We start from the raw sequence: 20564 nt of genomic DNA, 5'->3' as shown, positions 1-20564 counted from the left end.
CCTGACACTCAGACCGGCGGCCGCCTCGGGTCTCTGCTCCTCCTGCCTCCCCTTTCCCTCATCCACCTGCTGGCCTCTGTGGAAGCTTCGCCATAGAAGCCACCACCAAACAACTGAGTTATTTTTACACATCTGCCAGCATCTGGCCAATCCACCACCTTTCGTTGTTTATACCGTTAAAAAAAACAACAACAAAAAAACATCAGCCCATGAAAACGAAAAATCACCATCGGGCATACCGGGCAAATACCCAGTATGCCCGATGGCCAGTCCAGCTATGCTTACTGAATATGTGTAAGATCAGAGACAAAGGTTTAAATGATGTAATTTCATATCATGAACCCCTGATCAGTCATGTCCCATTAAATCAAGTTGTCCTTTTTTCCATGTACATAATTTATTCTGTTGTTAAATATTGAATACACTAATTTCCAATCTTGTGTAAAATGCATCAAACCTGTTGCCATTAACACAGCAGGCTTGCTGCTCCCTCTCTGAGTCCACATTTAGACTATGTTTAGTCTCATTGCTGATGCACTTGACTATTTGTGAGCTTTGAGTGTTTCAAAAGGAATCATTCAAATTATAAATGCCATTCTGGACCTCTATATCCTAAAGCTTGCTGAGCAATCTATTATGATTTCCCCTGCAGTTTCTATTAAATCACTGGGCTGTTTAATATGAAAATGTGCTACACAGTGGAGTAGCTCTCAAGCTTTTTTGTCTGTTTTTTGTGCTCATCAAATACTTGGTAAATTTTTCTTGCTTATTGAACCAAGAAATCGAACCCAACCATATGTTTGCCAGTGATCTGAGACTGAGACTGAGGCTCTTATCAAAATTAATTTGTTTGTATGTCTTTGGAAACACAAGGTCAGGAGGTTCTCTGAGGCGTACTTTTTCACCGAGCACCACAAAGAGATATCTCTGACATTTCAAGAGGAATTGTAAGTACCACCCCTGTCAGAAAGCTCATTCTGTGAGTGCAAAGAAGTATAATATTTAATATTGAATTGTCCTGATTTAGAATCAATAGACACAGCCAGATAGCTGCAGAAGTACGGAGCTCAGACTACTTGACCAAAATGCCTCCTTTACCTGTTGAGTGCCTGGACATCGATGGAGACTGGAACAGCCTGCCTATCATCTTTGAGGACAGATACGTGGAGTCTCCTCAAACACGTACTACAAAATATATATCTTCTGCTACCTGCTATTAACATATCATTACGTATTGTCTCAGGACCAAACTCTTGTTCTACAAACTGAATTTCTTTGTCTTTCCAGAGTACACATCACATGTGCCAATGCCTGCAACTGCTGATGAACAAACCAACTTAGATCTTGCCAAGAGGATTCTCGAAAGCAGCCAAGAAGCCGTATCACCAGCAGTACCCAATGACTCTCTGGGTAGTGAATGCACGGACCTGCCCTTGTATGTCTCGCTCACAGCAGACCAGAATAAGAGCGACACCAGATGTACCCAGAACATCATTCCTACTGAGGGCAGAACTGAACTTTCCGCAGCAGTGAAGGAAAACTTGACGGAAGCAGCAGAAAATCACAACCAAAATAAGGAGAGCTATAGTTCAGGAGAGATCTACGTTGCAAATAAGTCATGTGATCCTTGTAGAGGAGAGGCAATTTTGGCTCCCTCCTCAAGCTTTAGTCCCCTCACAGATTCTGCAGACAACAGTGACAAGTCTTCTCATCCTGTAACAGAAGTAATTGCCCAACTTTGTGATGCCACAAACCACAGCAAAGCAATAGAGAATGAAAACACTGAAGAGCAGCCTGACATTGCCATGCCTTTAAATCACTCAGTGGATGATGAAAGTGAGGATGTCCCTCCTATCAGTGTACCCGCTGGCTGTCCAGTAATACCACTCTTTCCGGGTGAGCTCAGAAAAGAGACGACTCATCGCGGAGGTTTGGTCGGCACCAAGGTCATGAAGCGCTCGTCCTCTGTTATTTCAGACTCTGGTATCGAGAGTGAGCCCAGCTCTGTAGCGTGGCCGGTGGAGGCCGCACTGCGAGGACGACCCCCTCTGGACTTTTCCAGCGAACGGGAGATCCCACAGCAAATAGTGTTAAATCATCCAGTGCACCGCAGCTATCTGGAAGGGCTGCAGATGGAGAGCAACGGCAGCCTTCCAAGTGGAGGTATACAGGCTTCACTTACATCAATTAGCTCTCTGCCCTATGAGGAGGATCAGCATCAGAGGCAGCTAAGCAAGCTGACCAAGTCTGTTTCTGCGCCGCAGATAAGTAGCCCAGAAGATGTAGAGGATGGCCATATGCTGCTCAACCAGGAAACAGATTGCAAGAGCTTAGTACAACATGAAGATTCATGTAGGACAAACTGTTCTTTGTACAGCAACCTGGATTCTGGACAGTCAGAATTATCACCATTAGACATGAGTTCATCATCAAATCCTGGCCATATTGTCAAGGAGAATGGGACCTCTGAAAAGTCAAACTCTCCACAGTACCTGTCAGAGACATACAGGATAAAGTCAGCGTCAAGCAGTGTTTCTGAAGTATTACTTTTACAAGAGTCTGCAGAAAGCCCTCATGTCAAGGAAAGTGCTGTTATTGGCAGCCAGAGGGAGAATACGAACAATCAAACACACATCAGTGGAGTAACCTCAGTGAAGAATGTCTTTGTCGTTGAATCGGAAACAGTGCCCTGCAGCTGTGGAAACAAACCATGTGTGCATGAAAGTGCAACAGATCAGGAGAGGATTAACACGGGAGATGAGTGCCAAAGTTTCCATCAGACCCAACTATTCGGGCCTGAGAAACATGAATGCCTAGATCCCTCACAGATACTTATAAAACCTTCATGCTTCAGTGATCTGCCCAACAGTAACAGCACCACTCAGAGGCTAAGTGACCCCTTGGGTGTGACAAACAGAGAGATAGTGTCACCTGCTGATGTAAATGGAGTATCGAGCTGTGAGAAAGCACCTTTGGACTGCCAATCGAAGGCCACCAAGATCCCTAACTCAGGACTAGCCTTTGTGAACAAGAAGATGGTGGAGGTGGTGAACATGTCAGTCTCCTGTGCCCCAACCTGCCTCCCATTTTCATCCGTCCTGAGAGACTCTCCATCTATCAGTGGAATGTCCACTCGTCAGACTACCTCACCTATCACCCATCAGCCTCTGGGCTCCTTCGGTATCATCTCCTCATCTTCACTCAGTCCCCTGAACATGGATGAAGAGACAAATGAACGAATGCTGAAGTGAGTTTTTCTTTTTCCTAACAGGCATTCTACCTCTTTGTATCCCGCTAAGTTTATTAGTACACTTACTACTTACTTTTGTGTTGCTGCTCAATACAAAAAAGATTTTTTAAAGTGCAAATCACATCCAATTTACACAGAGTTTTAAGATCTATAAGCATATACAACTTTCTTGTGGTATTTACCAAGCAGTAACCTTTAGAAATGAAAAATTAAATGCATTAGCTAAGCCGGCAGGCCTAGCAATGCTTGCTAGCTTAGCTAATATATAATGTCTCATTGAAATGTGCTCAATTCTCTTTGCACTGCAAAGTAAAATAACTTTTCCCAAAGCAAACAAATAATATATGGGAATATATATGGGAATATGGGAAAAAGCAGAAATACACAAAGAATGATACACATATAATGCCAGTGCTAACAAAGAGACAAGACTTATGCTGCACTTTGGTTTGCAGAACAAGCAAGAGAATCAACAACCGCCTACTTAAAGAAGCACAAGTATATTTTCAATCTGAAGATCTTAAAACTCTGAGGTCTGAGTTGACATCACTGGCAACACCAACTCTAATCCCAACCTAACCATAATCAGTGGGAATTTGTCATATATGTTTTTTTTATGTGTTCCCTCAAGTTCTGGCAATGAGGGAATCAAGAAAAAAAAATGGACACACTGAAAACTATTCATATTTATTCAAATAAAGGCATCTTTTACCTTTTTCTAAAAACTGTTTTAGGGTAGGACGAGGGTTAGGATTATGGTTACCACCTATGATGACTTTGGCCTAGGGTTAACTGGATGCTTCAAATAAACCTTAAACTTAGTTACCATTAAAATGTGGCATTAAACTGTTGACTTCGGTCAACACTGACCTACTGAGTAGCTGCAAATTTAAACATGTATTAACATAGCTTTGCAAATGTTCTCAGTCCTATGACATCAGTTCTGTTATGCACTTTTAAAGTTCAAGGACCGATGTGATCAATTTCACAAGTTTTGAAGCGCAGTATTTAGCTTAAATGTCTGTATAACTATCTATTAAATATGTACAGTGTGTCTTGTACAACAAAGCTTGAAGACTTTCTTGATTAACACCCACCAAACACGGAAGATGGAAAAGAAAGTTGAGAATATAATGTTTTTGTTCTTTCTAAAGCTCTAGCCAATTAGTGTAAAAGTAAAGTAACCATCCTAGCAGATGTGCATCAAAATCTGTAGACATTTTTTCTGATAAATACTTGCTTGTGTCCAAAACATTGGGCTAGGGTTTGAGACTTGAGGTCATCACTAATGAGAATTTAGATCTCAGGGGGTTATGGTGGGCTGGATTTATGTTCAGGGTTCCTTTCTCAATTGGGTGTCAATAAAAAATTTTTCTAAAATTTAGCTCAATTTCTGAAGGAAAATTTTGTGTTATTTGAGTGTTATCATCATCCACACCAGCTGCAGGAAACAAGGCAGTGATTCTTGAGATAAGGGACAAAACATGTCTGGCAGATAAAACCCCAATTTTGTGGTTAAAAATATGCATACAAGTGTTAACCCAACTGCCTAAAAGACAAACCAAGGCAATGTTTATACAACAAAACTATGATTTTGCATTTTTTATAAATATATATTTATTTTAAATGGTACAGTACATTACCAGTACCTTAAAAATCCATTGTCCAGAAGCAGGTGTGATAATATTAAAATACAGAAAAAAAAATTTAAAGTAATGTAAAATTAAACATCATGGCTCTCGTCACTAAGTATTTAAGTCAATACCTTATATAATATCAAAATATGCAATTGAAACTTTATTTCTAAATATTTTTTAAGTGATTAAAATCGTGTCCAGAGTTTTTGTCAACACCATCAGATTTTTTTAAAAGTACAAAAAATCAGGAATTATTGTGGGTGGCTTACACTCTGAGGACCCCTTTACCACTTCCTGTTTGATACACATGCCATGAGGTCACTGCTGTGATAATTTGTTTGTTTTTATTTCATTTATTGCACACCTTTCTGATAAAACTCTGTGTCACAACCATAGTGCGTCAACACCAAAGTCGATGTAATTAATTATTTTTTTTGTAAAAACAGCCTCATTTAGGTAGATTGTAGAGGCCATCAGCAAATGATGAAAAACAAGATGGCTTCTGTCAGATAAACATGTGTTATGAGAGAAAGTCGGGTATTTTGTAGAGATGGACCGATCCGATATTACGTATCGGTATCGGTCCGATACTGACCTAAATTACTGGATCGGATATCGGAGAAAAATTAAAAATGTAATCCGATCCATTAAATATCACGAAAGCACCTCACAAAACTTGCAACACGCCGTAACTCACCTCAGAACGTTAGCACGTCGGAGCAGTATGCATCACGTGATAGAGCGGCTGTGGCATGCGGGACCTGTCGGTGGTCTGGATAGCATGTGGAGCTTCGCTAGCAACCCGGCATTTCATCTCCGACAAAGTTATCCCCGAGAGAAGTAAAGCAAGTGTGTAAGTCCATCTCTGAATGTTTGTAAAGCATTCCTGCGTTAAGCTTAACGAGCGACTGCCTCTCGCTCTCCGGCTGCTACTTCAATCATGAAACTGCTTAACGATCAGCTGATCGGCTTTTCTGTAGCGAGTCCGTGACTCTTGTTTGCTTTTGGCCCACTTTGCACCAGAAAGAGGAAACCAGCGGCTGAACAACAGCAGCACGTTTAAGCTTGATCAGCTGTTGTTAGAATGTATTTAATATTACTTTCTACTCGAGGATCTTTTTCTACTCGAGGATCTTTTTCTACGTAGCTGACGGCTGTAACTGTGCAGGGGCGGATCTAGCAAAGTTTAGCCAGGGGGGCCGATAGGGCATTAACAGGGAAAAGGGGGCACAAAGACATACTTTTCTTTCTTATTCTCATTTAAGATGTCTCGCTTTTAATTATTTAATATTTATCTGAATCTTACACCCAAAGTTTTAATCTGATGTAAAATGTATAGAAGTCCATTACTGTATATAGTGACTATTAAGTCTAATATATATACCCTAGTAAGCTATAGTACTTTTTCCTTTGGGAAGGTACCATCTGTGCAGTCTGCAATTTTGTTGAAGAAAGATGTTGAATCTATTTAATATTTCTTGAAAAATAATTGATTTCCGTGCATTTTTTTTCACACTGCATCAAATTAAGGTTGATTACGTCGATTAAGCATCATGAGGTGGAGCGTGAGGGGTGGTTCCCTATTTTTTATTTATTTATTTTTGTTGTTGCTGGGAGTTGGAACCCTGTTAGTTAGGTTGCTTAATATTTATGCTAAGTACTCTTTAAAATACCAGAATAGGGAGGATGGTGTAGGTTTAAGTTTATTAGATTGATCAGTATTGCTGAACTATGAAATATTTTTTTTTTGCATACAGGTATAACAGAATAGCTTTAGTGTAGTTGTTGTTTTAAACTTGAGTATGAACTTATACAAAATGCAGCAAGATATTTAAAAAACAGTTTTGTTGATTAAAAAACACTATATCGGATTCATATCGGTATCGGCAGATATCCAAATTTATGATATCGGTATCGGTATCGGACATAAAAAAGTGGTATCGTGCCATCTCTAGTATTTTGTCAACACCATCAGATGTCAACACCATCAGGACTTTTGTCTGACCCTTTTTCTAATGGTGTTGACAAATGTCACAAAAGTGTTCTATTCACCATTTATATTAAGTTATTTTTTACTAATATTTCAGTCATATTACTTCTTGTGTGTTTTACTGATATTTCTGCTTCACAGATGTGTCAAATATTATCAAATTTGCCTTATCTTGAATCTCATTGTTTATGTATACATTATTAATCCTGTAGAGGAATGCAGAGGAAAATGCTTAGTCCTCTGCATTTAACCCATTCACTCAGTGATGCAGTGGGCAGCTACCAATCCAGGATAGCCTCTGTTCGTTGGATTTGAACGCCCAACCTTTCAATCATGTGGCATCTACTGAGCTAGCTGTGCCCCGAGAGTTGGTCTTTAAGTGATGATGCTTCCTGCTTCCGGGCCCACACTACTCTTATAGCCTGTTGTGCTGTTAAAATTTTTAATGCTTTTTATCTTGTTCTATTACATCTGAACAAGCCCCTAAAAACAGCCAGTGATCACTGCCAGCCTAACCATCGGGAATCCTCACGTTAACCTTTATCAAGTGGTAAAAAGTTAGCATTCATCCTCCAGCTTCACTGTGTTTATGTTATGCTAACACAGCTGTGTCGCTAGCGATCACGTAGCACATCACTATATACTAGCTAGCCCAACTTCAGTAACCTGACAATAGTCACTGCTGTTTAGTTTTCTGTCTCCCTTTATGTTGGAAGTGGTAGCAGAGCTGGTGTATCATGTTCAGGTGGAAACAAGCAATCTAACTTCTAACTCTGTTAAATTTCATATATTCTGTTTTCATGGATGCCTGGATGTTACACCTGGTAGAGCCACACACTGATCATTTTATTAAAGATGAAAGAATTTAGACAGTTTGTAACTCTCAGTGATGCCGCAGAGTTCCAAAGTCAAAGGAACTCTGAACCATCAAACTTAATGGCCGGATAGCATTTCTATTGCTTAATGCATAATTGTGTTGTGAATATTCATCCTTAATCTGTGAAAAAGCATAAGGTTCAGTACATTTCAGGCTAGAATAGCAAAGGTGAACCTGTCAGTAGAGGAACGAAAGAGAAGGAACAGGGATGATCAAAAAAGAAAGAGAGAAAAAATTAACAGCCAGCCTGAGTTGAAGAAAGAGTTTCTCATAAAGGAAAGGGAAAGATGGAGAAATAGAGTGAAAGAGGGAAAAATAAAGAACACCAGTAATCTGAAAGGAAGAGAAAAAAGTCAGAAGAGAAGGTTTTGGAAACAAGCACAGAGACAAAAGGAGAGAAAGTCCAGCAGGGTCTAAACACACAACCACAGAGAACTTTAGGAATCAAGGAGTAGTAGGCAGCTACTTGCTGGTGAACTATTAAGATGTAGAACTTGACATGTGCAAAAGCAGAATTGTTATGATGTGTCTTGTGATATTACAAAGGTTGTTAAGGTTTAATTGTCATTTTGAAAGAAATAATATCTTGTTTTCTACTAGAGTGTCACCACCGTCAGCACCTTGTCAACTCCATAATATGGAGTTTTTGTTTATTTTTCTCTTTTGGAGAACCATATATTTTCCTCCCTCATGATCTTCCAATAAAAATACATAATTTTCTCAATAAATGTGTAATTTGCATGCTGCTTAATATGACTGTTTCTTATACAGATTAAATACAAGCTTCTGAAAATATGTATGACTGTAACTCTAACAATAAAAAGCCAAAACAATCTTACTTTTAAATGTGGTATAATTACTTTGAAAACCTATGTGCATAAACAATAGAATAGAGAAGCTGCTAATAAGATAAGATAAGATAAGATGACCTTTAATAGTCCCACAGGTGGGAAATTTGTTTTGTTACAGCAAAAGTGCAAAGTTATGTAGCAGAAATTAGAAAACACTGGAATGCAATAAAATAAAATACTATATACAATAGAATAAAATAGAATAGAATAAAATAATATATACAACAGAATAAAATAGAATACAAATGCTATTTACAACTGAGTAAGAAAAGTAATAGTCAAAATAGCTGCAACAACTTCATTTAAAATATATATTTTTGCATTTCTTTGTGTCTGACGGTGTTGACAAAAACCTTGCACTTCTCCAGCAAAAACATAAATTATTAAAAACTGTTACACCTGGGAGATTGTACCAAAACATGGTGAGACAGACAAAACTTTGTGTAACAATTATATGTAAATGTGTTTTTGAAAAATCAAAAAATATATTTTAGAAAATTAAAACCTGTTTTGTCCCTAATCTCAGGAATCACTGAAGGCCAAAACATGAGGGGTTTACATGGGTTTTGGGAGATGACTCCTGACATCTGGTGCAGTAGCTGGCAGTTACTCATGCTTGGAAAGTCTAGCATAACAAAATGAAACGAGGGCAAATATGAAGCAAGGAAGCCAAAACGAGGTGAAATGCCTCCTGAATGTATTAAGTCACATCAAAGAGTACACAGACAAATCCATCACGATAAGCTGGAAGTACACTAACTTGAATCGGATTGGCTTTGACTTCTGCATGACTGTAATCTGAAACCTGGCAGAATGACAGAGTAATAAAACTTTTGAGCAGCTTACTGGTTAGTCTGAGACTTCTGTTAAGCAACACGGGCTTGCTCAAGAAGTGGGCAGCATGAGCAATGTAAATTCTGAAAATTGAATGTAGGTTGTATATTATATTTGGGCCACACGGCAAAAGCTGTAGGAGTAATTCACTTTTTGGAAAATGAAACATTCATCAACTTGTCTCTAAGGCAGCGGTAGACAATTAGGTTTTCCCAACGGGCTGCAAGTGAGATACTGGGACTGTTGTGGAGGACTGTCCCAGTAGGCTGGACTCAGTTCTGCTTAATATCAATTTTATCTTTTTATAAGACTACTGGCGCGACCCTCCACATCTCATGTGGCCCCTTGGGGAAATTAATTTGCCACCCCTGCTCTAAGGTCTACATGCCAACCCTAAACTCAGGCCTAAGTTTAAAGCTAGGCAATTATAGTATATAATTTTTAAAAAATATTATTAAACTATTCTCTCCAGTGTTTACAGTCAAGAGTCATAAAAATGAATCATTCTGTCACACATGAAAAAGTAGCCACATTTTGCCCTTTTAAGACTAGATTACAATTAGAACGTATGATGGCTGAGACAGCAAAGGGTTAAAGGCTTAAATCAGCTCATATCTCATTAGCTTAAAATTGTTCAGTATAAGTTTAGTAATATAATATCACATTTTTTTCTCCAGTTTCTACAAAGCCAAAGAGGAGCTGTTCAAAGAGTTGAGCTTCCAGGCCAGCTTGTACAGCGACCTCCCGCTCCTGGCATCAGATCTCCCCTACTTCCCTCCTGAAGAGGATGATGAGGAGTTTGATGACGGCATACACCTGGTGGTGTGCGTCCATGGGCTTGATGGTGAGGCTGCACATTTAAAAAATGTTCTGCTTCGCTGCGATCCAGTTCCACGTCTGCATTGCACTGACACATCCATAACTTTCTGTACAGCCTTTCATATCATTCCCTATTAGCATTGTAAATGTAATATAGCCTGATAAAGCCCTACAACTTTATTACACTGCACTGTGCAGTCTGTGAATACTAATTCCCTGAAACTCATTTCAGGTTAACTTTTAAATGTTTATCGAACATGTTTAATAAAAGCAGAGCTACAAACTTTGTGTGTCTGTTTCGTCACCTGCTTCTAGGAAACAGTGCTGACCTTCGTCTTGTGAAGACTTTCATAGAGCTGGGATTGCCAGGATCCAGGCTCGACTTCCTCATGTCTGAGAGGAACCAGGTACATTTGACAGTGACGGGAGCAAAACTGTGAAAGTGTGCTTCGAGGCAATTTGCAGAGCGCTGACAGCCTTGCTTTTCTCCCGTAGGCCGACACGTTTGCAGACTTCGACGCCATGACGGACAGGCTGCTGGATGAAATCATTCAGCACATCCAGCTCTACAATCTCACCATAGGCAGGATCAGGTCAGTCGGCCAGGTTTAACACGCTGCAGCGTGCCCATTATTGACACATTTCATTTTGATTGGATATTAAACCTCTTAATATCCACTAGCTTGCTGGTGAACCCCCTAAGGGCAGAGATAGGGTGCAAATACATTCAAGTGACTTTTCAAACAAGCCTGCTTCCAGAAATTAGAATATATCACCCTTCAAGTTGAGTTTGTAGTTTCATTTTGGTCTTACAGTTCCTCTGCTAGAAGATTCTCATGTGGGAAGTCATTTGAGGTTAAGGGAAACCAGTAAAGGACCAGCCTGAGCAGTATTCAGTCCAGTCAGCAGATGGCAGCAGAGACTTGGCTCTGATTCTTCTGTGGAAGTCTTAACTTCGGAGAATGACAGCTCCGTCATAATGTATAGACTCAAAATGGATAAGTGGCAGAAAACAGATGAAAAGCTCTTATCATACCGTGCCAATAAGCTTGTGACTTTCACATGATAGACTGCGCTGCTTTATGCAGCACTGTGCTGCCTAGTTCCAATCAAATTAAGCTATTCATCTTCCCGCTTAATTGCCCTCAATGTGACAATTTATTTCTTTGTGAGAGTTTCTGCCCAAGTTTCTTAACTCTCTTTTTATTGTGGCGTATTCTCTGGGGAGCGAGTATCAAAGACAAAAGGCAATGGAGTGCCGCAACAGCATCTGGTTCTTTCCACATTACCTCTATATTTAGTTTGGGAGCAGACAGATGAGAAGGAGCAGGGATGGAGATGAGGGATTGTGGGTAGAGCCGCAACAGTACAGTAATTAAACTAAGTGACAGACATAGCTTGATGAATCTAATATTTCCCACTGCTGGGAAGCTGCTATTAATTCGTGCGGTTTGTCCTCTATGTTCGCATCAATAAGTTGTCATTGCCTTTGAGGATGTTTAAACATTTAGCAAGTTAATGAATTTTCTGTAATCACCGCATGCTGCAGCAGGAATCTCCAAATAGCTTCCGCTGCAACCCGTTCCTGCTTCCAGAGGAATCTACCAAAGCTATCGGGCAGTGTCGTAGGTCAGCAGCGTTGGAGGCATTTTTTTTTTCCCAGCCGCCCACTCATGCTGCAAGTTCCTCTCTCTGAAAGTTGTTTGTCTTCGGCCAACAGCTTCATCGGCCACTCTCTGGGGAACATCATCATCCGCTCGGTGCTGACGAGGCCTCGCTTCCGCTGCTATTTGCCCAAACTGCACACTTTCCTCTCGTTGTCAGGGCCACACTTGGGAACGCTGTACAACAACAGCACACTGGTCAGCACAGGTGAGGCCACGGCTCGTCTCCTGGAAGAAGGCAGAGCGCTGCATGTTTCGCGCCTCTCAGCAGCGTATTGTCTTTTGTCTAAGAATATCATCCATACTGCTCAGCTACTGTGATGCATGTGGAGTCCTGATTCGGTGTGTGTGTGTTTTGCTTAGGTTTGTGGTTAATGCAGAAGCTGAAAAAATCCGGATCGTTGCTGCAGCTCACCTTCAGAGATCACGTTGATCCACGGAAAACGTTCCTCTATCTCCTGAGTCAGAAACCAGGTACGGCTTGAAAGCGGCTGAGATCCGAAACAGAGGCTGCGTGTTGACGGCCCCACTTTACAGACTGTTGCTTGAAAGGCAGGCTGTTCAAATATTCATGAAAATGTTGTCATCTTGTCTTTTTTTTGTCAAATTTCTGTACGTGTCAGCTCGCTAACGCTCAAACCCCTGCCAGCGAGCTGCAAGAGGCCTGTGAGAGGCCTCCCCACTGTGTGAGTGGAACAAAGCAGTCGTTTGTCACACAGGCTTGAAGAAGATAAGCCTGAAAACGCTTTCCCCCCCTCTCTACAGCTGTGGCAGGCTGACAAAGTGATCCAAACCCTGTCATTGGAAACCCACCAGTGCACTCTCTTAAAAGCACACAGAGAGGAGACTAGAGAGAGAGAGAAAAAAAAAAAACACAGCTTTATCGTATCAAGGCCTGTCATTGTGCTTTGTGATTGTACTTTGCATTTTACAACCAATTCAATCCTTTACCCTGTCTTGCCCTCCTTCTCTCTACTCTGTGCTGTCTCCTTTACTTGCGTCTTTCATGTCCCTGTAGGGCTCCAGTTCTTCAAGAACGTTGTGCTAGTGGCGTCTCCGCAGGACCGCTACGTTCCTTTTCACTCTGCCAGAATAGAGATGTGCAAAACTGCTCTCAAAGATAGAACCACAGGTGAACAATCCAGCTGTCATCACTTCAGCTCATATTTGTATTTCAATAGTTTCTATCTGGATATCTGGGCACCTGGGGACCTTGTCGTCCACATTATTTTAGCACACTTGTTTGTTCCTAGAATGACATTTTACATTATTCACGAAAGGAGCGTGCCTCACATAACAGCAGGTAAGACTGTGTCCCCTTCTCTCCTCTAACACTGCAGGTTAATAGGGAAGACTTGGCAGAACAGTGTCATAAAAACAGCAATTACATATTCTGATCGCCTCGGGTTCAGAGTTTGAGTTGGAGTTAGAGTTGATGGTGTCATCGATGACTTAAACGCCAGAAGGTTACTTAGTCACACTTTTTCTCATTTCATGCCATCCCTGTTGAGTTAAAATAAGATATAGGAATGCTTTACTTTTGTTTTACGTATGTCTGGGTCTAGAACACCCACATGCAAAACCTTTTAAGGGCTTCATCAGTGATGAGTCCAGCCTTTGCTCTCAACACTGACCTTATTATTTGGAGAGAAGCAAAAAAAGTACCTCTTTGGAAAATAGCCTCAACAGATTTTTATATGTGTCAGTGAGAATTATTCCTCTCTTTGTCCATGGATTGCCAAGACTTTATGGAATAATGAAAAAAAAATCTTATACCATACATTTAGGGTTGGGGTTATCAGTGGTTATAGATGGTTAGCAGAAGACCTGTAACTGTGCCAGTGTAGGCCAAATACATTCACTGATGTATCATCTTCTAGTTTTATATGTTTCTTAGTCATCCAGGTCAGGGTTTAAAAAAAGAAAGGAACTGGACCGTTCATCCAAGGCTATGTCCACACGTACATGGGTAGTTTTGAAAACGCTGACACCCAGGCTTCTAGACTTCTGATTGGCCAACATTTCGTTTTTAGCGTTTACATGTGGACAGAGTTTTGTTTTGTTTTTTCAAAACGAAAACGGAAAATCTCAGTTTTCAAAAATATCCGTGTGCATGTGGACGTAGCGCAAGAGACTTCTTCAGATTTAAAAACCAAAAGGTGGAGAGTTCAAGGTGGTCTTGAGGGTCGTTGATCCACTATTGATCATGTGAGCTAAGGTGTGAAAACAGGCGCAAGTTGTTAACGTCACCAGGAGTTAAGGGTTAAATCACTGCGAGACCTTAAGGTAACTAGAGGCAAAGTGTGAATACGGGTAAAATGCCTGGAAAGAGATCTCAAGACTGCATGGTAGGTAGCTGATAGCTGGTGTTGTAAGCCACAAGCTCTGTTTAACCCCCACAGGGAGGTAAATACCTGGCACTCTGCACCTTTTGTTTTTAGAAATCAAGAAACCTTGAATGAGAAGTGAAATGTCCTTAAAACATCAAGCCGTCAGCTCTTAAAACATCTACTAGTTTGTATAAAAACCGTTAAGCATGTGGCTAAATATGAATGCATCGCCTGATGACGTCTTTAACAAATTCATTTGCTTTCATTTATAAACCTCTGGACTTTAACAGCTCAGATTTAGCAACTTCTTCTAAATTTCTACCCATATGGAAAACTTAAGTCATACATATCTGTGCAGACACTCTGAACTGATCCTGCCACCCATGTTCCACACATGACATGGTTGGGGGGGTTGGCATGACACTTTTAGTTTTACAGGAGATTAGGCTCTAGGGTGTTGTATGGCAACCAGCCAAGACTCTAGGAAGTCATTGCACTGGGGCAAAAAACAGTCTGGCTCACCAGCACCTGTACATGCCTCATGCAACTTTGGGCAAAAATCCCAGTAAGGGTAAACACTCTGCAATGGCAAAACTTTGCACTCATCAGAGATTTCAAAAAAAGTGGAACGGAAGTATGTTGCAGTAAGTATGCAAATCAGAAAAATTGACAAGAATTATTGTTATTATGGGGTGTATGTTTCATGTTTCTTATTAAGGTCGTTTAGATGGTGGTGATGTTCTGCACTGCGTTATATTTAGAAGCTTTCCTAATTTTATACCCACTCTATCAACATGAAAAAGTAAGTTTCTCCATAGAATATCTGGCATTTGTTGACCAAACAAAAACAGCTGATGAATCACTAATGAATCTAACTGTGGCCCTAAGTTTTAACACTTGAATATGGATAAGACATCATGCACGTAGGAGGACACGCTATTACTTTCCTTTTTTTTCCTCGCACTGAAGGGCCCGTGTACACCGAGATGATCAACAACCTCCTGCAGCCACTCGTAGAAGCTAAAGAGTGCCGCCTGATCCGCCAGAATGTGTTCCACGCTCTACCCAACACAGCCAACACGCTGATCGGCCGCGCCGCCCACATCGCCGTCTTGGACTCTGAGCTATTCCTGGAGAAGTTCTTCTTAGTGGCAGGACTCAACTACTTCAAGTAAAGGTGCTCCTACTGCAGGCTTGCTGGACCGATCTGAATGGTGGATAAAGGAGTATAAAGGAAGGGGATGAGGTCATTTTACCCTGTACAATAGATGTAATGTATATATTTCCTGGTATCCAAGAGGCCAGATTTGTATATCCCATTTGTTAGGATGGTTAGCAGCTGTTAATAAAGGATTGGTATATTGTGACTGTTTAAACCGCTAACTCAGAAGTCTGAGTTTGATGTGTAGCCAGTCAAAGCAAAACATCTGACATCGATGACAGGATTGATTGTAGATGTTTTGTCGGCCTTATGAATAACCTCTCAGCCAGAACACTAACAGATGCTAATTGTGGTTTAAAGCATTTACTTTCTTTCCCTTTAGAGTTGGTTTAGAGCCTTTGCTATCGCTGGTTGATTGAATTCTTCTTTAAGGGTTACACTAATGATAGTCTTACACTATCCTTACAAGGCAATAGATGCATAGCATTTATGTCCTTGATTGTACATGAAGTATTTTGTTGTACGAAACATAGATGTTCATTTATACAGAAATGACTATATTGTTTAAAATTATTTATTTTTTACCTGCTTATGTTATTTACAGTGTAAGTAGTCCGTCTACATTTAAGTCTCTGTGTGTAATTATCATCAAATGTGTCAAATGAAAAGTAAAAAGTGTGTTGTCTGTATGTTTATCTGTACATCTCAAAAAATCTTGCTGTCCATGACTAGCTAAGTGTTAGGCTACAACAAACGTTTGCATAGAAGTGTGCAGCAAAGTATATTTGATAAGAAATGATCCTACCTGCTGTGATAGCATTTACTTTGTAATTGTGTTTTTGTACTGACTTAGTAACAGATTAACAAGATTCAGGATTGGACCATTTGCTAAGCCCCACCTCCCCTTAGTTACCATCGTGCCACCTGTCGAGCTTTTCAGCCTCTTAAGGCCCTTATGCAATCTAGAATGATACCCCTCCAACCTGCAGTAATGTTTACATTACTAAAATGTGATGTCAGACCTAAGTAGACAAAAGCAGACCTGTCACTGCTCCTGGATTTTTCAGCGTTAGCTAGCTAACCAATCAAGCTAATCTCAGCTACTTGACTATCATACCTCTGTTTGACTTTGTTGCCTGCAATTTTTCCTTTTTTAAGCTGAATTTAGACATAACATAGCTTTATTTGCATGATTTTTATGACGTTTGCATGACGTTTTGGGTTATGTTGGTTGGGGAAGCCAACATCCCAAAATGTGTTAAACAGCGCACAAAGGAAAAAGTAGTACAAGTTGTGATTAGACGTTTTTATACTGATTCTGTAGACATTTGACCACCAACCATTCATCACCCATTTTAGACATGTGCCAAAAATGGTGACAAGATCAGTTGAAGACTAGACACAAAATCTTAGCGACAGTCTGACCATTACTTTGAAGGTGAGCTTTCTCCCTTTCTGGTTTGTTTTATATCTGCTTGGCTAATAGTGCCGGTAACAGTGTTTGCTGACAAATCTGAAGAACTACAGGAAACATTTGCTGCCAGCCAGTCAAGGCATACATATGTTTCCTTAGCAACAGGTTGTTGTATCATGTCCATTATGGCAGACAAATTTTAGGCAATGTGTGCATGGCATTATATAAAAAGTGAATGTGAATTTGGCATTTGGGATTTTTGGAACAAGAAGTGTATATGTAGATTCATGATGTTTTTGGACTTCTTATATGGTGTGTTTGAAATAAATAACTGCACAGCCATAGTATTTGTCAAATAATGCAAAAAAAAAGAAAAAAAAGAAAAAAGAAATCAGCTCCAAATAAAAGATACTGTATGTGGCTTTAAACATGCATTTCTTCTAATGACCAGAAGGGGGCGACTCCTCTTGTGTCAAAAAGAACTTCTATAGTCAATGGAAAAATTGTCCTTGGCTCTTCTGATCTCTTTTATGGTGTCACAGTGCATGTTTGGTAAATTCTGGTCCTTAGTAGGTTAGTAGGTTATAAAAAAATAGTAAAAGGGTAAAAGCCCTTAGGCCAGGGCTGCTGTGTGGTTGACAAGTGGCTGCTGCATGTGATTGCAGTGCATTCTGGTTCTCCGTCAGTTTCCCCTCTCACATCCGGTTTAAAAACACCAAAGTAGCGACAGTGAAAATGTTCAGCCCTCAGCACAGTACAGCACATTTTCTTCCAAAAGGTAACGTCATATTTATCTAAAGGCAGTCTACAACTTCTTATATGTCACAACCTATAACACAAATTATTCATCTACTTTTGCCCGGACATCTTTGGATGTGGAAGTTGATAGGTTACAATGATGTAAGATGTAAATGCATACAGCTGCAGCTGATGGTAGCACCCAACATTATCATACCCTCCCATACTTTTGTGCCTACTTTTGGTTTTGGAACAAGCCACGGGCAGCGTTTAGTTCTGTTGCTTCACTGGTTTGAACCCCAGCTGGGAATTTTCTGTGTTGAGCTTTCGTGTTCTCCCTGTGAATGAGCAGGTTTTCCTCGGGGTAATCTTCCTCCACAGTCTAAAGTCTAAATTGGCCATGCATGTGATGTATAGATAAAATATTTAAACTGCATCGAGTAAAGCACTCTATGAATGTATGTTTAAGTGTGGCTTGGAGTCAAAAGCACTTTGATTTATCAACAAAGCTAGAAAAGCACTGTATAAATGCCCACACACTTAAACATGCAGAAATCCATAGCTTGACAGGCTTCTTGTGCCTAAACGAGTTGCTACGAAGGAGCGATAGCTAACCGGGGGAGAGGTTTAGCAAACAATTTTTCCTTTGACGTGATGAATATTTAACAATCTAACAATCATGAAGCAATTTTATGGAATTACTGCTATAAAATATAAAATTATATACAACTACTAGTAGTTGTAGCCTCTAGTTAATCAGTTCTTTTGATAATGCGTCTTGAATCTCGAATGGCAGGCGGTAAACAGGCTTGCTGGTATAATCAACGGCAGATTTGATGTGCATGCATGTGACAAAGATTTGCCATTCATGACTGTACGATACAATAGACTATTGTGGTCTAATGAGGATCTATTTTCTAATTAGCCATGTAAAGCTGTAGATTAAAACCCTTTGAAATGCATTGCTTTTTTTTTTTTAAATTGGTGTAAATCAGGGTGTCATTGCTTTTGTTATCCTGGATGATTCTGTGTAATACTGACACACTGCCAAGATTCTCCCCCGCACACTGTCTACGCAATGTGATGCATGATGATAGCAGGGAACCGCTGTGCAAGCAGTCGAATGTTCTCTTGAACATGCCGTGTTGTGATCTCATCAGCTTTTCCCACATCCTTGGCTGTCAGATGCAAAGTGTTGTTTTCTAGCATCCTGGCGAGGATTGTTTCCTCACCGCCGTGCTGTTCATCAGACAGTGTTTACATATTCTGATATTAGAGAACTGTCACACACGTCTCATTTCCAGCTGTAGTTATGCGTCTGCTGCATATGTAGTTATATACAGACAGAGAGATATATTTTAACCTTTGCACTGGTTTGAAGTGCACTTTATTGAAAACCTTGGATCAACTTCCACTAGCTTTACAAACTACAAACAGCTATTTTTCTTTCTTTTTTAGATCTGAAGGTCACGTCCTGTTCTCATTGTAAAAACTAACCTCACCTGTCTGTCTTGGCTGTACAAGCATTGTTTTTTGTTCAAAGCGTGCTGTCTCAAAGAACGACCGGTGACACGGCAAAGTGCTTTTTTTCCCCGTGTGGAAGCTGCTGCTCTGTCACTGTGATCGACTCTAACCAAATGGGTTCCTTAAGGACGACGGTTCTCAAAGACCCGCTAAGCAAAGCTGCGCAAGCAGTCTGCTGGAGCTGCCGTGTATCATGCACCAAAAACACACATACTGTACATGGCTGAGGCTTAAGCTTGTTTGCTTTTCCTTTGTGTGTGTTTACTCAAAGGAGTCGGCAGGAATCAATGGAGGGGAAAAGTGATGGAGAGGTATTGAGATTGACCCCTTCAAGGGCAAACAGAGGTATGAAATTGCTTTATGAGATGGATGGCTGTCCTGCAAAAGGTTTCATTTGAAGGTTTCATCAGAAAGAATTGTATTTACGTCACTCTTAGCTCTCTTTTTTACCAAATATTTATTGGCTGTTAACTGTACATTTATGTTGTTGAGTAAATTCTATAAACCCAACACTTGACTGACTTGAACCATTTTGTATTTGACTTTTTAGAGAGCCTTGTTTATGTGTAGCACATGGAGGCGTGTATGGAAACTGTGTTATATGTCTGTGAAAGCTCATCTGTCTTCGCTGTCCCTATTATTTTGGACCCTCCATTTGTTTGATCTGATTATAAAAATGTTTCATGTCCCTCAAAGAATCATTAATTTATTTCATTCTGCATTTCTTTTGCTGAATGTACAACATGTAAAGTATAAAACAAATACTACTTCATCTGTGCCAATACTACTATAATATTTTTCTATGTTGCTGACTGTACTGTACGCATTCCTTAGTAGCTTGTGTTCAATGTAGAAATAGAAATATAATTATATGCAGTATATAGCATAATATTGTTATAACATATATGAAAAAAATAAATGACAAATGTTCTTTTGCATAATTATTTTGTTCATGAGCCTCAGTTCTATATTGATGTTAACTCTCTCAGTTTGAATGATGATTCCAACCTGAACCCAAAACAAAAAAAAGAATCTTTCTACCTGATAAACACTAAAAATGGACATTTTTCTTTCTTAAAAGTACAGAGTTAGCATAAGGTTAGGATTATCATTAATAATGCCTTAGATCTCAGAGGATTAGCCACTTAACACTGCGAACAACTAGACATGGAGCACATGTGCAAGAGTCGTTGCGGTCACAAAACCTCAGCATTCATGTGGACCATTGTGTTCACTGTCTTATAATGAAACTCATGTCACTCATACCTGATTTGATCCTAGCGTACTTGAGGACACAGAAAGTACAATCAAGGCCACAGCAAATCCAGCATGTCCAAATTAACACTGTCAGATTTGATTTCAACACTATTAGAGTGTCTATATGGGTCCACACCAGAGAGTGTTAATTTAACTCTTTTTGGAGAGTTGGTAAGTTAACTCTGATTTAGTGTTAAACACCAAATCTGTCTGGAGT

At 40.0% G+C, this 20564-nt stretch overlaps 1 protein-coding gene across 6 annotated transcripts in view; it reads left to right on the top strand.

Annotated features, from left to right (window-relative positions):
• Nucleotides 1–20021, top strand: part of fam135b (family with sequence similarity 135 member B) — a 55679-nt gene extending 35658 nt beyond the window's left edge. For 5 of the 6 annotated variants that reach the window (XM_082520701.1, XM_082520702.1, XM_082520704.1 and 2 more), the window contains 10 exons: nucleotides 874–947; nucleotides 1028–1182; nucleotides 1288–3247; nucleotides 10117–10283; nucleotides 10574–10665; nucleotides 10754–10851; nucleotides 11979–12130; nucleotides 12286–12396; nucleotides 12941–13054; nucleotides 15222–20021. In XM_082520701.1, the coding sequence (XP_082376827.1) occupies nucleotides 874–947; nucleotides 1028–1182; nucleotides 1288–3247; nucleotides 10117–10283; nucleotides 10574–10665; nucleotides 10754–10851; nucleotides 11979–12130; nucleotides 12286–12396; nucleotides 12941–13054; nucleotides 15222–15427 (3129 nt within the window). In that variant the 3' untranslated portion in view covers nucleotides 15428–20021. The remainder of the gene's footprint in view (nucleotides 1–873; nucleotides 948–1027; nucleotides 1183–1287; nucleotides 3248–10116; nucleotides 10284–10573; nucleotides 10666–10753; nucleotides 10852–11978; nucleotides 12131–12285; nucleotides 12397–12940; nucleotides 13055–15221) is intronic. The other variant, XM_082520705.1, reaches the window with a different exon arrangement.
• The last annotated feature ends 543 nt before the right edge of the window (nucleotides 20022–20564 follow it).

This window comes from Aulonocara stuartgranti (genome assembly GCF_965226115.1).
Source record: "Aulonocara stuartgranti genome assembly, chromosome: 22".
NCBI lineage: Eukaryota > Metazoa > Chordata > Actinopteri > Cichliformes > Cichlidae > Aulonocara > Aulonocara stuartgranti.
This window is presented reverse-complemented; position numbering and strand designations above follow the sequence as displayed.